The sequence below is a fragment of the Salvia hispanica genome, chromosome 6, assembly GCF_023119035.1.
Source record: "Salvia hispanica cultivar TCC Black 2014 chromosome 6, UniMelb_Shisp_WGS_1.0, whole genome shotgun sequence".
Taxonomy (NCBI): Eukaryota; Viridiplantae; Streptophyta; class Magnoliopsida; order Lamiales; family Lamiaceae; genus Salvia; species Salvia hispanica.
In genome coordinates this window covers 13,675,751-13,694,293 of record NC_062970.1, presented here as the reverse complement: position 1 = coordinate 13,694,293, position 18,543 = coordinate 13,675,751, and the positions used below count along the sequence as shown (strand labels likewise).

Genomic DNA, 18,543 nt, shown 5'->3' with positions numbered 1-18,543 from the left:
TAATAAATAATAGGGTACGAACCCCTTTTTTTTATTTTTTTGGATGGTTAAATAAATTTAAATTTAGAGGTCGCAGGCCTTAACCTCTCTACCGTTTGACCAACTCACACACACACACACACACACACTTTTCTTTTTAGTTTTTTTTTTAAAAAATAAAAATAAATTAACTCTTATATGAAAGAGGAAATTACAAATAAACTCCTAAGAAAGAAGGAAATTACAACTGAGGTCAAGAGGGCTCAAACTCGACACCTCATACATTGATGTCTAAGCTCATTGCCGTTAGGACAAAGGCTCTGGACCACTTTTCTTTTTAGTTTGTTCCCCAAAAAGATGCCACATTTCCATTTTTGAAAAAAGTTATCTCTCACATGAATATAAAAATTATATTATCTCTCTCTATTTAACACATAAAATAAAATTTCCTAAAATTTCGTGCCGTCCCACAAGTATGACATCTTTTGTGGGATGGAGGGGGCACAAGTTACTTAAAAAAGCGAAGGACATAAGAACAAAGTAGTGGTTGGATGTCTTTTCACATTAAACTCATGAGCTGTTAAATGGTTGTGAAATATTTTTTTAGTCATATTGATCTATTAAAATGTTAACAGTCAACTACTAAATTGGTAAATTAATTACATTTAAATTAAAAGTTAAATGTTCTTTCAAATTTAAGTAGTACTAGTATTTCTTAATTTTTATACTCATATAATGATGTTTGATGCGTATGACCAAAATAATTTTATTTTAAAACAAATAGAATTATGAAGGGTCAATTTTGACTAAAGCTGAACTTTCATCAAACACATGATATACCTAAAACTATGAACTCAAAAACTGATACTAAAATCATAGATGTACCGTGTAATTGCATCTCCGCTTACAAGAATCTTGAGAGCTTTGGTTGGTGAAAACCAACCAGTCATCACAGCTCTAAAAGACACAACATCATCGTATCGCGTCGAAGCTCACTACAAGCTTCTGTGTTCTTCTTCTCCAGGTGAATTCCATTTCGCAACAATCTTCGTTTTTGCTTGAATAATTTGTCTGTTGCTTTTTCGAGATTTCCTTACTGTGGAAATAATGGGATGTTTAGGCGCTTGTTTTGGTGATTTGGGGTTTTTTTTCTTGCTTCTTTTTGTCTCTGGAAAAAGATCAGTTTTTTCTCTCACCCTTAACTCTATTTTCATTAGATGACATTGTGTTATAAGCTACAAATGAACTTCAATTGTTGGAAGGAGGATTTAGATAATTTTATATTTGTATATAATGGGAATTCGTAATTGGTTTAGGGTTTATATGTGTAATTTGATGTGGGAGTTTTAGTTGCTGCTGTATTGTGAAAACTGATCAGTTCCTTTTTCTCCTTTACTAAATGGCATAGTCATATGCTCGAAACGAGTGTTGCTAGAGAAACTTGGATTATGTCCTACTTCAAATCTATGGAGGGAGATAGAGAGGGAGAAAGTTGTGTATGTTAATCATATGTTTAGCTGTTAATTTGATGCATTTGGTCCCTCAATGCAGGTTTACTGAGACAATTCCAGAGAATGAGTAGTGAGAGTAGCAAGCCGATCACTCGTGTTCTTTTCTGTGGGCCGCATTTTCCTGCTTCCCATAACTATACGATGGAGTATTTACAAAGCTATCCATTCATAAAGGTGCTTCATCTTCTCAAACGCATAGTTAATTGCTTCTAATGTCCATGTGCTCGTCAGCGTATCTACAGTATTATCGATGAGTTACTCTCTTATTTTGATAGGTTGATGCTGTTCCCATTGATGAGATCCGAGATGTTATAGGGAATTATGATATTTGTGTTGTGAAAAGTATGAGGTTGAACTCAGACATCATTGCTAGAGCAAACAAAATGAAGCTTATTATGCAGTTTGGAGTTGGGCTCGAAGGTATACTATCTTCTTTTTCATCGTTCCTATATCCTACAGCAACAATTTTCATTTGTTCACGTGTTTTCTTGCATCATGTAGGTGTCGACATTGATGCTGCTACAAAACATGGAATCAGGGTTGCAAGGATCCCAAGCAATTACACTGGAAATGCCATTTCGTGTGCAGAAATGGCGATTTATTTGATGTTGGGCCTCCTCCGTAAGCAAGTTGGTCATTTCAATCTCAAACTCTCGACTGAATTATTTCTATTCATTATTAAGTTGACGACAGAGATGTAGTAGACATTGTCCCACCACCTGCATGAAACAAGAAAGTAATAAAGAATCAGTTTTTCCACTCTTCTGTCCAGAAGTTGGTACTTTCGATGTACTGAACTATAGTATTTACTATTGTTTTCGATGTGGCAGCATGAAATGCAAGTTTCTGTCAAGGAGAAAAAACTTGGAGATCCGGCTGGAGACACATTGCTAGGGAAAACGGTTGGTTTTGCTACTGGAACTGTTAAATAGCTATACTACGTATTTGTTACATTAGTGGAAAAATCAAGCAATTTTGTAACTAGCATCTTTGTCCTGCTCCTGATTCTTGATGCTTATCTGTGGTTTAAAATATGAGTTTGAATTATCACGTCCGCGTTGTACTGTCTTCAAAAATAAGGTGTATGTATAGAGAATGCGGATCTAAATATCTTCATCCTTAATATTTCTTGTCACTTTACGAAATGCTTGTTTCTATATCCATACAAAATTTCGTCTCAAAACTTAAGTCTTTTTAACACGTGTTTCATTAACTCCTCCTTTATGTCATTTGAAGTCTTCAACAATAAGATACATTTATATAGGCAGCATTTTTAGTCTTATCATTTGTGCTACCTAGTGGAACCAATGCTATATCGTCGAGACTCGAGATTGAAGGGTTTGGTAGAAAATTAGCTTCTTTACTTTTACATTCTTGTCACCTGACTGAACTCTCTGATGCATAGGTATTCATTTTGGGATATGGAAACATTGGGGCCCACTTAGCAAAGCGATTGAGGCCCTTTGGCGTGAAGATACTTGCAACGAAGAGGAGTTGGCCTTCGTTCAAATCCGATAGTGGAAATGATGCCCACGATGAAGTTGTGGATGAGAGGGGCACTCATGAAGACATTCTCAAGTTTGCAAGCCGTGCTGATATAGTAGTATGTTGCCTGGTGATGAACAAGGATACGGTAACTCCCCTTCCCCTTGTCTTGTGCACTTTTCTTATCCAAAACGCGCTAATTTGGATCTATGTATCCCATTTTTAGGCCGGCATTGTAGACAACACGTTCATATCTTCCATGAAAAAGGTTTGTGACATTCTTCTTTATCGTTGCTTCCAGATATTTCGAATTTGTCTGAGTAGTCTCTACTTTGAATAAACGTTAGGGCGCTCTTATCATAAATATAGCGCGTGGAGGGCTGTTGGATTATGACGCAGTGCTTGATCACCTGAAATCAGGTCACCTAGGTGGGCTAGGGACAGACGTTGCTTGGAAAGAGCCGTTTGATCCTGACGACGCCATTCTGAAGTTTCCAAATGTGATTATGACGCCTCATGTTGCTGGAGTCACCGAGTACTCTTATAGATCCATGGCTAAGGTATTGTCAACTCACGAACCTAAACAAGCATTCTTTTGTGATTCGATCTTTATGTTGAATCCGTGCAGGTTGTCGGAGACGTTGCCCTTCAACTACACTCAGGAGGATCTATGAATAGTTGGCTGGAATTTGTCAATTGAAGCGCAACTCAGCTAGTGAAAAATTGGTTGTTCTAGAGTCACCCAATATGTTCATCGAATTTGTGAAAAATAAGAGGAATTTTCTGCATAAAATGGAAATGGTGGTCACTTAGTAAGCCGATCATTCGAAAACATGACATGTTTAATTTGAAAGTGGTGATTATTTTGCAGTTTGGTGGAAAAAGTTGTGATTAAACTATCTTTGATGTGTAATATTATACATATTGCAAAATTAAAAGTACTATGTCACAAAACTTACTGATATTTAGGGATACATTAATTTTTGTAAATATTACTACTAAAATTTACATTGTAATTTAAAAAACGTTAAATTTAAAAATTGTGTCAGGATGAATCCTTGAAATATTTTACTTTAGATATTAATCATTCTAAGCATGCCTCTCTTGCACAATTGTATTCATGTCGAATAGTAGTAATTTTCACATTCCTTCTCGTAAATAAGTTTTTCGAAAACTCTAACAATTTTATTTAAAAAATGGAGTATACTCCAGAGAGGCATATGTAATATTTGAAATTGAATATAAAGAAAAGTAATATAAATAGTTAAGAAAAGGTTTTAGCCCTCTTGATATATTATTCTATTGTAAATAAACTCAAATTTCAAACTTTTATTCCTATTCTCAAATTTCTTGAGAATTCACGGACCCATATTACTTGTTGCCTCTTCATATCGATTCAATTGTTTCAAATTCAACTAATTGCATCTAAACAGTGGATTTGAGCTGAGATTCAAGGAGTTTGCAGACGAATAAAGGAGTATATTTGAAGTGAAAGAGGAGCTATAACGAGTTGAAAATCGTTAAATTGATCCTCTCCTTGTTCCCGAATCCCAATTGTAAGTTTGGTTGCTCTAATGTGATCCTTTAAAAAAAATTACGATGCGTTTTATGTTGGGCGTTTGGGCAAATTGCTCCTTTTTATTTGTGTGCGAGATAATCGTGTTGAATACTCGAAGTTAAGCTGTCTGTGGTTTCGCCTCTTCGAAGGCTCGTTTTGGAAATTTATTTCTTTCGTTATCGTTGAAGACACGAAGCTAAGTTAGTTTGTGTTTTTGCTTCTGAGAAAGTTATTTGTGCCCCTGAACTGTTGTCGAAGTTCAAAGTGAGATTTTGAATGCCTTCCTTCTTAGATCTTGTCTTGATCTTCATAAATTTGGCAACTTCAGTAGAATATATACATAAATTCGGTGACTTCATTAGTTGGAATAGCAAGATCTCAACTATATCTAGAAAAAAAAGAAGCTCATAGTAAATGATGCTCTTATTGATAACAAGTTCATTGCAGTATAGACTTTGCTGTTTTACTTTGATCAACTCAAATTTGTAGTTATCATGTTGGCTATACTTGCGACTCAATTATCGCGATCGATTTCCAGACTAAGATGATGCTTTCAATCAGAATCTAGTTTGGTTAGGTTGTAAGTTACCCCTTTGAACTCAAATTTCAATCATGAATCATGATAAGCTTGCCGTGTACTTATTCATCATCACACATGATTACCATAGCCCGACTTTGATGAATTCTTAGCTTTCTTGTTCGTTTTGTTAGATACCTTGTAATCTAAACATGTCTACAGATTGGAGGATCTGAAAATGGAAGTCATGAGCAAGTTCGTAATTGCATCGATACTTATGTGGACCGTGCCTATTGCAGTTTTATATGGGTTCAACAATAATTTATTCCCTGGTAATCCTCCTCTTACAACTCAATCTCATTGATTGCCTTAACATTCTTGATTTATGGTTTCTTTTTAGCTTTGCGCTTTGTAAATGTACCTTCTATTCGACATACGATAGCTTTGTTGCTGGTGGTTGTCAGTAATAGATGCATCTGCATGATTACCTGCAATAGCATTTTGTATTGGTTAGCATAACTCTTGTTTTGAGCAAGAAAATATTTTGCTGATTATTTAGTGCTCCAAAAGCACCTTGTCTCTAGTACCTGTAGTTACATACTAGTGGCAAAAACAGTAATACTACTGTTTATTAGGGGTGAGAAGAAAACTGCAAAATATTAAAAATTGAAGGGAACCAAACCTGACCAACTGAACATGTTTAAGTTAAAATGGTTGGTTTTCAGTTCAGTTAAGCTACTCCCTCCGTCCATGAAATATTGTCCAAGTTTGACTCGGCACGGGTTTTAAGAAACATGAAGAAAAGTGAGTTGAAAAGTTAGTGGAATGAGGGTCCCATATTTATTTATTAGTTTTATGATAGAAAGCGAGTTTAAAAAGTTAGTGGAAAGTGGGGTCCATTTACCGAAAATAGAAAAAAAACTTTTCACGAACGGAGGGAGTAATTTTTAACAGAAAGTGTGAAAGTTTGATTTCTGGTTGGTTTGTGTGATTCCGGCTGGAAAAGCCAAAATAAAATGCTATATGTGAGTGTTTAGCTTTTTGTTGACGAGTGTTGATTTGTACTATTAGTTATGAGATATTGATTAGTTTCATTGGTAAGATCGTAATCAGATAGAAGCTAAAACCGAAAAGACCAAAGAAAACTGGCAAACTAACTGACATTGTTTGGCTAATCCGGCTCGATTTGGTCGGTTTATTTGGAAATCTGGTAATATGGTTTGGTAGCTATTCTAGGCAAAACCAGATGAAGTAATAACCTAACCCTCTTAGAGGCGTTTACTTTGAGTGATGCGATGGATATATAAAATCATTCCAAGCTTATATACCATTTACATTGATGGATTGGGCCATTTTGAGTTTGTTTGACCATCTTATCCTACACATAGTCAGTAATATGTATTATCGGTCTATCCTATCACACCAAGTAATTGCCCCCTTATCATTAATCAGACTTCAAAATATGTATACCACTTCAATGGTTTCTCATTCAAGATTTTGGTCAGAAATCATATTTATTCAGAAATAATTCCCCTTATATGATTTGTTCAAATTTTATCAAATTTTATTCACTAAAAAGGGTCAATTGCAATTATGTGTGTGTGAAAAAACAAGGTTGCTGCCACTCATCTCTCGTGGATTTGTAACAGGTTCAGCTAGCTTGTCCCAGGAGTCCCTGACACTGTGGAGTGGAATCCTTGCAGTGATCTCTGTAAACGTGGTTATCGTACTCTACATCATCTCAGCCATGAAAGAGCCCTCCTCAGACAAACACGAGCCGGATCCTAGATTCTTAGCAGATGCAAAGGCTAGCATAAAGCAGCAGCCAGGAACAACTGAAGACGATTCATCATCAGACCGTGCAAAACAAGAGTAGCTGGTGTTAACTGTGTACAAGGTAATTTCAGCTCAGGGTTTCTAAAAGGCAACGGACGTATAATGAGCAGGATCCCCATACGGTAGAGCACAGAGATTATCGGTAGGTTTGACCTGCTTCACTTCCATGATTAGAGTTTGTGTATGAGCCAAGAAGTCTTGAGTTTTTTTTCTTGATTTGCCTTGGCCAATATCTTTTTTTTTTCTCAAGTTTTTTCTTTTTTATTATTTGGATATGGAATTCCATTACCACTCAGCATTTTTGTAGTTGATTTTTATCAAAGTTGACGAGCATATTGGGAGTTAATAACATAATTTTGAAATCGTCTTCGATGGCTCTCTCACACACACACAGTCACAATAATAACTGCTGCAAAAGTTGTAGACTGTCCAGAGAAAAAGTATATCAGATTATGGCAAATGCCAAACCAGTTTAATGAAGCATAATCTACTAACTCACATACATACATGGGGGTAAAGCCAAAATTATTTGTTGGCATTGCATGTTCTTATATGTAAAACTAGATGACATGCCTTCCAAGATTAAACAAAAATATAAATAAATTTCTAACTTCGAAGTTTACTGGAAAGATCAAAGATTACATAATTTTAGCAACCAATACTCTTATTTATAATGCTAGTAACTTTTAAAATATTGTAATTTCAACACCATTCTTTTGATTTTGGGAAGTTGCAATATTGTTTCACAAGTGAAACGGCATAGTTTAACATAGAAAAAATTGGAACTGATGTGCATTGAATCATTTTAAAAAAATTGTGTGAAAATATGAAAAAATAAATGGTTTGATTATCCAAAACTCACTTTTTTAGTTATGGTGGAGTTGGTGTCAAATAATTGTAATTCAATTTCATAGTTTCCTTTAAAACTACATTTAGAGATTTAACTAAATAAATCAAACTAATTTGATAAATCTGTTTCTTACCTAACATGAATATTATTTTAGTTAATGAGTAATTAAATTCACTACATATATATATTCACGAATGAATGATCGATTATGAATAAATTAATAAAATTCATAAATCATAATGCCTTGTTCTTCTCCAACGATTCACTCCTCCTCCTCCATTATCTCACTCCGATCACTGCTCCTCGTATTCTCCTTTTCTCTCTCTCTATCGATCACCGCAAATGGAAACCAGTTCAAATTGGATGGCAGTGTGTTGGAGCTCGACGATTCCAATTTCGACGCCGCAATTTCCAAATTCGATTATATTTTCGTCGATTTCTACGCTCCATGGTGTGGCCACTGCAATCGCCTCATGCCGGAGGTTGAAATTTTTATTCTTTTCTGCTAATTTCTCAATTTTATAAGTGAATTTTGCTTCTTGTTGATTCTCTGCATCTAAATTTTCTACTTATTTTCATACGTGCATTATTGGTATTGGTTATTGATTGCCGAATACGCTATGTTCGTGCAGTTAAATTTCTTTGTGTTCATCGCTTTAACGTAGTTTGAGTGCTATGTATTACGTCGCTTTAGCCATTTTACAGAGGGCTGATTATTGTGAATTTTGAATTGCAGTTAGAGAGAGCAGCTCCTGTTCTAGCTGGGTTGAGGCAGCCTATAGTTGTGGCAAAAGTAGATGCTGACAAACACAAAAAGCTTGCCTCTAAGCATAATGTCGAGTACGTTGCAATGGTTTATTGTTTCTTTTGATCATATATGTAGGTGTGTGTGTTTATGGGGGTAGTATAGATATCTTTTGAGGAGAAGTTGATCATAGAAATAATAATTGATAGCATAAATGGAAGCTATCCTGATAGGACTCCTTAAAAGAAGTTTAGATTCAGTGAAATATATGAGCATCAAGAATTTGGGAAAATGGGAAGAGTGATAGTATTTTGTTACGTTCAATGCAGTGGATTTCCAACTCTAAAGATGTTTATGCATGGAGTCCCCACAGAATACTATGGACCTAGGAAAGCTGATTTACTTGTTCAATCGCTGGCAAAGTTCGTCGCTCCTGATGTTTCTGTACTGAGTTCGGATTCTGATGTCAGAGACTTTGTTAAAGCAGCAGGTTTTGATTTTCCGATATTCATAGGCTTTGGCTTGAACGAGTGGGTGATATTGGATTCAGCCGTTAAGAATAAGAAGAAAGCATGGTTTTCTGTTGCTAATGGTTTCTCTGATGAAATTGTGACATCATATGGTTTAAATAAGGTTCCTGCTTTGCTTGCAATTTATCCGGCCTATGATGAAAAGAGCGTCTTTTATGGGCCATTTGAAGGTTAGGCCTTATCTGACTGTCAAATCAATGGCTTTCACTTAATATTGTGGCTCCTGTTATAATCACTGACTGGGATGCATCATTACATTTATCTTTTGTTGTTCTGCAAATGTCATAGGACCACAGCGATCTCATGAACTGCTGTAAGCATCTAATCGTTTAAGTTAAGCAGGGATAGCAAAGGTTAGGCCTTATCTGACTCTAGTGGAAAAGTTGCTCAATTGAATGCTATTGTAACTTGGGTGACAGTTGACTCATTCAATTAAATTGAGCTCTTTTTGTAGAATCTCTGCTATGCTAGTTCAGTAGTTCTTAGTTGTTTGCTCTCCATCTTGCCCGGGTGGATCATTCCAAACAGCCCATATAGAACTATAGATCCAAGTTAGATATTTATTTACAGTTTATAATGATTTGCTGAAAATTTCAACCTTTTAACATGTGTCATTTCAACTAATAGAACAAGGATGACCTCAGACATCACGGTGAACATATTGTTTTTTTTGCGCTGAATGCAGAAAAATCCCTTGAAGATTACATAAGCAAGAGTTTGCTCCCACTTGTATTTCCTATAAGTCAAGGTTCACTGAAGTTACTGCAAGATGATGAAAGGAAAGTTCTTCTAACTATTATCAAGGATGAGAAGGAAGAGAAATCTAGGGAACTATTCCAAGTTCTTAAGGCTGCTGCATCTGCAAATCGCGATTTGGTGTTTGGTTATGTTGGCTTACAACAGTGGGAGGATTTTGCTCAATCATTCGAAGTGGACATGAAAACTGAGTTTCCGAGGATGGTTGTATGGGATGGCAACGAGAATTATTATCTGGTAGGTGATTCTTTATTTTCAGAAGCTACCTTCACTCAAACGACTTTAACAATATGACAAATCTTAATATTTTAGAATCTGAGCAATTCCTTGTGAATAATACAGAGAGAATGATGCATTTAGTACGTAAAACATGCTTGTATTCCACAAAACTGTTGCTTTTATGCAATGGTTTTGATATTTCTAATTCAAACTCCAACATTGACAATGCTCTATTCCATGTAACATTATCCTGTTCATGATATTGATCCCTCACTCAACAGGTTACTGGTTCAGAAAATGGAGACAAAACAGACATGGCCTCCCAAGTCTCAAGATTCCTCGAGGGTTACAGAGAAGGAAGAGTGATACACAAAAGAATCATTGGTCCATCACTACTGAGTCTCATGAATTCAAAAGTGGCAATCATAGTTGCTCTCCTTCTTATCTGTGTTGTGCTGGCTGTGGTGCTGATCGTTGCAATGGTGCAAGACGAACCTCTAACTGTTGGCACTCGGGATAAGGTTGTCGAGCAAAGGAGCTCCTCCCTTCACCAAGAATCCGAAGAACTACTTGGCCCTTTCAAGGAGGATTGATGTTTTTCCTCTATCCACAACTTGAAATGGCTATGACAAATAGTTTTTGTTTATTTATTACAGTATTTGTTTTTCTAATGTTCATTTCTGAGGAACAGTGGTTATTGAAATTCAAACTTGGTAGGATACGTGAAAAAATTGTTTAGAAGTCGCTGTTGTGTGTGTTGATATTGAATATACTAATTCTCTGTATAATCCATATAATAACCCTCATTTTATGGACGAAAAATATCATTTTATGGAACAGAATATCATTTTATAGAATAAAAGTATCATTTTATGCTTGTTGAAAAAATATCATTTTATCGTGTATAAATATCATTTTTTAGTAAAAATGATACTTTTGACTCATAAAATGATAGGGTTATTAGGTTATCACATAAATATGAGTTATGATATGATCGCACCCATATATATATATATATATATATATATATATATATATATATATATATATATATAGGATTGTGATCAATTGAGATTATTTAGGCTAATTGGGAAATGAGATGCAATATTAGTCACTCATTTTTATTAAATGAGTGGTCCAGATTTTGCCACACAATAAATATTTTCAGATTAATTTAATATGAAAGGGGAGTTGATATGATGTCGAGATTTTGGGCGGGGGGTAAATTTAAAGATATCTGTTGACTTATCTTTCGGTTTGTTTCATATTTTCCCATTATGTTGTGGGATTTGTTATTCCAATTTATATTGCTTGCTTATACAATTTGCATAATTTAAAATGAATCGTTGGTTGCGTTCCTTGATAATTTTTTGAACCTAAGGGCTGTATTAAAAAGATCAACCCCAAACATTCCATGTTGGGGCCCTTTTTCCACCATGGGGTACAGTCCCCAAATTATTTTTGATTTTATAATTCATGAAATTTTGTGTGGGTTTTTTTTTTTGGCGGTTGTGTAGTATAAACTCAATTACTTAGTTAAAATTGCAATTTTTGCATAACATCTCTCTTTAAGATTGATTGATTGATTGAAAATTAAAACGGGGAATATTTTAGGGAAGGTGACATTTAACAAGTAAAAAGCTTTGGAAAAATTTATAGTGGACTTCGGAAAGGCCCTTAGATCGTTGGATTGTTTTCAAACCGGGCTTCAACGACATGAATTATATGTAAAACATTGTTGTTGACATGAATTATATGTAAAATGTTGTTGTTGACATGAATTATATGAAAAACGTTTTGTTAATATATAATATAATGTTGACATGAAAATATTGTTTTAATTAATTATTTGTAAAATGTTGTTTTGACATAATAGTTGACATAAATAATGTTTCTTTAAATTGGTTCCTAAATAACGTTTGTTTTTACTTAAAGTTACTAAATAATGTTTTACATCGTATTAAAAATGCTCTAGTTATCGCGAAAATGACAATTACCCCTTTAGTTGACATAATGTTTGTGAAAATTGTGAATGAGGGGTGAAAATGTCCAATTCCAATTAAGTTCCCAACTAACAAGCCCCGTTGTTGATTTTTATTTTGCTTCTATTGACATTTTGTATGATTTTATTTTTAATTTTAAGATTTGTTTTCGAGTTTACACACTTTATACTTTGTTTACATTTGGTTATAAGTTGTTGACATTTCAATCGTTGGATAAACTTCCCCCGTGCTCTCCGATATGGCGCCCTTTGCCCGCCCCTGGGGGGGTAATTAAAATTTCAATTCATGTTTTAAGGTTAATTAAAATTTAAAAAATCATGTAAATATATATACTAGCCATGTAAAACAATGGTGCTATCGTGTAAACGGTACATACGTCATGCCCTACGGTACATATCGTGTCAACTCCGTAAAACCATGTCAACTATTTCCCATTCACTACACGAAAGCCATTACTATACATGAAACCATGTCAACAACAATCGAGTTTTTTTTGTTTTAAAATATCTAAAAGTTATTGACATTATCTTCTTAGTTGTTGATATTTGATTTTGCTCTCTAATGACATCTATCTTATAATTTTCTTTATTAATTATAATATTTGTTTTCGGTTGTTGACACTTTATACAAGTTGACATTTGGTTATATTTGTTGCTTTAATCATTTGTTGATGATTAACATTTGATATACCTTTTAATTTAAAAATTCAAATCCAAAAAAAAGTTTTAAAACCCCCCAACTATATAATTTAAGATTACTTAACATAAAAGATGTAGTCATAAATTTAAGATTACTTAAACATATAATTTAATTTTGCTCAATTATGATTCATTTTTTTAAGGTTATTACGGTTAAAAATCATGTCAACTATATATATAGTCATTCAAAAACTAATATAATTATGTCAACTATGGTGAAAATCGGTCCGACACATAAGTCATGTAAAATCATATTTCAACTCACCAAACCCTGTCAATATGTTACATACTATGTCAACTACACATAGAACCATGTTAACAACAATTATAAAAAAAATAAAAAATTTTCAACTACACATAGAAACCATGTCAACAACAATTATAAGTCATTTAACAACAAAATCTGTCACAACAATTATAACTAAATTTTAACTACACTTTAACCGCCAAAAACATTTCTTTTTAAAAAAAACAATATACTATTTAATCTTAGTTTTAGTTATTTTATTTTAACAATATTCCTTCTTTCTTTTTCCCCTTTCTCTTTGTTTTTCTTTTTTCCCTTTAAACTTGTCTTTCCCCTTGGGCTGGGGTGGTGGTGAGATGGGAAAGGGGATTTTTGGCAAACCCCCTTTGGGATCAAAACCCGGCGATGTATGAATATTTTTCTTTTTTTTTCAACCGCTTTAAATTATTCTACAATGTTAGTATATAAAATGCGGAGTAATCTAATGTCCCTCAGAAAATATGTAAACAAAAAAGAGTATAAATTCTCAAAGAAATGTCCCAAAATTTAAAAATTGGAAATTATAAATCTTCAAGAACTTTCTTTTTTTTTGAATAACTATTGATTGGATATTGTTTTCCGGGGTCAAAAAATCGGCTTGTCTTGAAGGAACATCTTTGGGCAAATGAACAAACTTTCCCACGTTGGGATGTTTGGTTCCAAGTGCGATAAACCCCTATCACACCCCTCCCAAATAAAAATTAGATTTGATGTGTGAGGGGTTTTTGGACCTTGCAAGATTGATCTTCCCGTAATTCATGTGATTAAGCACAAACTAGGAATTCTTTTTTAGAGGGTTGGGAAACCCAACACCCTCAACATCGGGGATTTGTTGTTGAGGCACTTGTTCTTCCCCCCATGGACCCAACTTCACCGGGGGAAGCCTTTCTCTCCCCCGATATCATCTCCCCCTTCCCCCCCAACATCATCGGGGCCAAAAAATACGGGATATATATATATATATATATATATATTCCACCATTCTTTTTATTCTTAAATTGAAAACGCCATATTTTGGAACGGAGTGGAGCCACGACCCCCCCGAAACACACCCCATCAAAGAGCATGTCCAAAAAGGGCCCTCCCTGAAATCCGGGTCCGCAGAAAGGCCCCATTTCATCGGCCGCGGCCTCTTGATGGCTAACGCAACGGCCCGGGACCACCGCCAAACAAAGCCAATCAATTAGTGAAATGACCCTTTTTTTAATGTGAATATAACTATTCCAAAAATTAAACAAGCATACACTTTTAATACCCTTTTTTAAGACGTCTAATTGTAAATTGATCCGTTTTAAAGTGAATATAACTATGCAACCTTAAAAAAACATACCTATTCACAATATCGATATCATGTTAACATATGTATACTTTTATAGCTATGTCAATGTTTTTTAATAAAATTCAAAAATCTTAAAAATTTAAACAAATCCTTTCCCAAAAGGGGATGCTTGATGTTCTCGATGTTAAATTTCGCTTTTCCAAATTTCTAATAAAAAAAAATCATCGAAATTAATTCTAAGAAAACTAATTATTCTAGTATTAATCACATCAAAATCAACTACAATGAAATCGAAGAAGGAAAATTCCCCCAAAAACGGGAAAAGAAATCATCCCCAATTCCCATCAAATTCCAACGATCCCCCAAATTGGAGTAAATTCGAAATCCCATCAACGGCGATTCAAAAAAGCATACACTTGTCAATATAATTATGTCCCCTATTCAAACAAATACACTCTCCGTATTTATTATAGCTATGTCAATAGCTAGTATATAAAATGTCAATAATCTTAAAAAAATTTTTAAAAAATCCTTCTGGGAAAGGGGATCTTTTTCTCTTCCGTTTTCCAAAGATTTTTCGTTTCCATCTTTGATTTTACCATCGCTAATCAACAAAAAAAATTTTGCGGGGAAACAATTCATAAAAAAGAAAACCAGATTTTTTTAATAACCCAAAAACAAGCAATATCTTAAATTTGAATCAATTTCTTAACGAAAAAATTTCAAGGCCCATTTGGAATGTCTATTCTCTTCGACTTGCTTGCCAATTGCCAAAAGATGTTTCAACCGATTCTTTTTTATTTTTTTCTTTTATCGTCATTGTAGAAAACTCTGTTGGAATGTTTTCGGTTTGAATTTTGAAGAAAGGGGAATTTTAGTTTTGAAAGGGGTTAATTGATAAAGATAAAGATTTAAATTTTTTAAGAGTTTAAAGAGGTTTTAAAAAATTGGGTTAAATACGTTTTTTTGTTTTTAAACTTTTTTTTTATTGAAATTACAATTATACCCCCCTTTTTGACATAATGTGGTATTTGTTGACATTTTTTTAATCTTGTGGATTAGTGGTCCATTTGACCCCATTTCTCAAATTTTTAAATAATTCCCCTAAAAATTTTTTTTTATATATATATATATATATATATATATAATTTATGGTCCATAATGGAAATTCAAAAATCAAAACGAATCTGGCCCTTGGGTCCCTTTGATTGGGGGTCGTGATCATAATATCATACATTATTACGGAAAACGTTACATTATTAAACGAGCTACATTATTAGACTATACAATCTACATTATTAGACTAAAGCGTGTTACATTATTCATCGAGCTACATTATTAGACTACACAATCTATATTATTAGATGACACGTGTCATTAATCTAACGGTTACATCACAAGATCCAATGCCAGATTTGTTTTGTTTTTTGACGAATTTGTTATGGACACGATCATCCCTATATATATATATATATATATAGGGATGTATTCATATACTTTCTCATATTTTGTTCTTTTTCCTTTTTAATCTTGTCCATCCTTTGAAGATCTAAGGGCCCCCAAAATAGGCGATTAATTAAATTATATTCATTAAAATAATCGAAAAGGGCCTTATTGTCTTTCACATTTGATTTAGTTATGGAAAGTAGCTTGATTTTCTCCTCAAAGATTTGACTTTATTTTCTCATAGGACTCCTGTTTTTGTATTTCACGATTTATGTAATGTACAATATCGATCTATAATGCATTCATTTTTTCCCGTAATGTACGAATGGCATATAATGACTATAAATTCCGATATGCATGTTGTTTTGTTTTTATGTGTAGTGTTCGTTATCGAATGTTCTCCACGATTGAAGCTTAATTTGCACAAGTTCATAAAACTTGAAATTGTTCACAACTAGCTAACCAATAAGCCCGATATTATCACTTCCAACATTAAGCTATCCATAAAGTATCCATACGATCACTCCCCATACTTCTCCCCCCTACATCCTATCCACTCTTTACGGGATGTCCTTGTCTCTGCTTTGTCCTCCGATAATCTATGCGAAGCTTCGGGCTAATACAATTAGAATTACATCATCTATGCTTCATCAAAATCAAGCGATTTACTTCCCGAAAAAAAAAAGAAAGACATGTATTCCATGAGTTTTCCAAATGCCAAAAATTTTGCACATTAATGTTAACAAATGAGTAAATAATGCATAAAAATCAATTTATCCGATGCATAGATAAACACCTTTTCTCAATAATGTAAAATGTCTACTATGTAATGCATAATATCAGCATAATAATGCATAATATGAACTTAATAATGCAAATATTTGTTACAAATTGGGTAACTAATACAAAGATTCAAACTTAGAAATAGTACAGTTTAGCTTATACTTAAAAACGTACACACCATTACTTAATAATGTACATTTTCAACTAAATAATGCATAAGTTAATGTACATATTTGAAACTGTTTCAATGTAACCAATGTACATATTATTATCCGTAAACACAATGAACAAATAATGTTCATTTTCAACCAAATAATGCATCAATTCAATTGAAACAATGCTTGAATTACATGAACATTACCACATACATCAAAACCATAAAATAATAATGCACCAACCAACAAAAATGCTTCATCTAATTGTGACCAATCGTTTCATATTCAAACCAAATCATGAAAACACAACATTCACAATAATGCATAATTTATCTATGAATACGTATAAAGCAAGATAATGTTCAATAATGTAGTACAACCAAGGAATAATGCATCAATACAAAGGGAAACAATTACGAACCTTACTGTGTTGGTTGACTCTTGAAGGGTTTGCCCTCTTCATCATTGATGTTCCCCAATACACACCAACGAAATCCGTTGAATTCCTTCATCCAAATCGACAAAAAATATAGATATAACTCAATAATCAACCAAATCGTCAATAATGGACGAATCGACAACACAAGGAACACAAAATCGACAATTTCCGAAACATATACAAAACGTATGGTTTCACCGATAATCGAACATATACCAAATACAACTCAAGAATAAACTAAAAAATTAAATAAATTTTTGAACCTAGTTCAATAGATTACAATTTCATTTTTTATAGAAAAATTGACCAAACGATTTAAAAGTGTTTATTACCAAAATCGAATCTTCGAAACCAAAATCGGAACTTGAAACTCAATCGCGACAGAACTAAAAATCGGTCCTTTAGGGTCGGAATCGGAACGACGTTGATTTTTTCGGCAGATGACCCATGATTCTACCACGTTTTTACGGCGGAGACGATGGCGGAAGTTTTTCTCGACATCAATTTGGGCGGTAGGTTTTTTGTGGAGAGAAGAATTGAGGAACGTGGTTGATGAGAGAGAGTGAATGATGAAATTAGAATGGTATTCAATCAGTTTTTTCCCAAAAAATCCTAATTATTGTAATCTAGTGCCTTTTTTCTCTTATACCTCTAATGCACGAATATGACATAATGCAACACGGGTTCGGTTCTTAATCTTGATTTGACCGCTCAAATCTCTAATCTAATGGTTAATATTATGAAGGAAATAGTATCTAAAGGGGTAAAAGGAGCTTAATGCTCCCCTATATATATATATATATATATATATATGGTTTTGATCCATAAAGACTAGATTTAAATACAGAAACGCAAAACAAGATCATACATAGGCCATTTTTATGTCATAGTTAGTTTATTTTTATGTCATGCTAACAAAGCATGACCTAAAATGATCTTAACATGACATAAACCCGAATCTTATAATATGACCTAAAACTACTTAATTATGACCTTTGTATTTTAGGGTTTAAATTTTTGGCCATTAGATCATCTAATCCATGGCCCGGGTTTGGCTGCATTTCTTGATTTAAATGCATCTTATTTTTTATCATCTCCCTATATATATATATATATATATTAAGTTGTGATCAATGTCGAACCATTCTTAAGGGCCCAACAGGACTAAATTAGGCCTTCCATTTTCTTAATCTTGTGGCTAGGGTTAATTTACAATTTATTTTTAATTTTATTCAATTAAAACATGCCGAGGTATTTTAGGAAATTACAAATTATATCCCAAATATGCAAAACCTTTGGGGGACGTTCCTTCCATCGTCGACGATCAATTTCGTTCTCCTTCAATTCCGTTCAATCGCAATTGTCATTCTCCTTCAATTCTCTTTCAATTCTTGTTCAATTCACGATCTGGCCACGATCTTAATTGTGATCGCGTTCAATTCTTCAAACAATTCTTTACAATCCAACT

At 33.7% G+C, this 18,543-nt stretch overlaps 3 protein-coding genes across 4 annotated transcripts; all 3 read left to right on the top strand.

Annotated features, from left to right (window-relative positions):
* Positions 1 to 805: 805 nt before the first annotated feature.
* On the top strand, positions 806 to 3,874 carry LOC125196431 (hydroxypyruvate reductase). The gene is made up of 9 exons (XM_048094946.1): positions 806 to 1,003; positions 1,531 to 1,664; positions 1,766 to 1,910; positions 1,992 to 2,119; positions 2,321 to 2,392; positions 2,896 to 3,123; positions 3,202 to 3,243; positions 3,323 to 3,535; positions 3,604 to 3,874. The coding sequence occupies exons 1-9, from the start codon at positions 859 to 861 to the stop codon at positions 3,673 to 3,675; spliced, it is 1,179 nt and encodes a 392-aa protein (XP_047950903.1). The 5' UTR covers positions 806 to 858; the 3' UTR covers positions 3,676 to 3,874.
* Positions 3,875 to 4,256: 382 nt separating this feature from the next.
* LOC125196432 lies at positions 4,257 to 7,253 on the top strand. Its single transcript, XM_048094947.1, has 3 exons — positions 4,257 to 4,531; positions 5,273 to 5,382; positions 6,700 to 7,253. Exons 2-3 carry the CDS (start codon positions 5,289 to 5,291, stop codon positions 6,924 to 6,926), a joined length of 321 nt encoding a protein of 106 aa, XP_047950904.1. The 5' UTR covers positions 4,257 to 4,531; positions 5,273 to 5,288; the 3' UTR covers positions 6,927 to 7,253.
* Positions 7,254 to 7,967: 714 nt separating this feature from the next.
* LOC125193383 (protein disulfide-isomerase 5-2-like) lies at positions 7,968 to 10,813 on the top strand. 2 transcript variants are annotated; one of them, XM_048091161.1, is made up of 5 exons: positions 7,968 to 8,218; positions 8,473 to 8,576; positions 8,811 to 8,971; positions 9,697 to 10,004; positions 10,268 to 10,813. In XM_048091161.1, the coding sequence occupies exons 1-5, from the start codon at positions 7,976 to 7,978 to the stop codon at positions 10,577 to 10,579; spliced, it is 1,128 nt and encodes a 375-aa protein (XP_047947118.1). In that variant the 5' UTR covers positions 7,968 to 7,975; the 3' UTR covers positions 10,580 to 10,813. The 2 variants fall into 2 exon arrangements, with proteins under 2 accessions (XP_047947118.1, XP_047947117.1); XM_048091160.1 differs by having other exon boundaries at positions 8,811 to 9,181.
* The last annotated feature ends 7,730 nt before the right edge of the window (positions 10,814 to 18,543 follow it).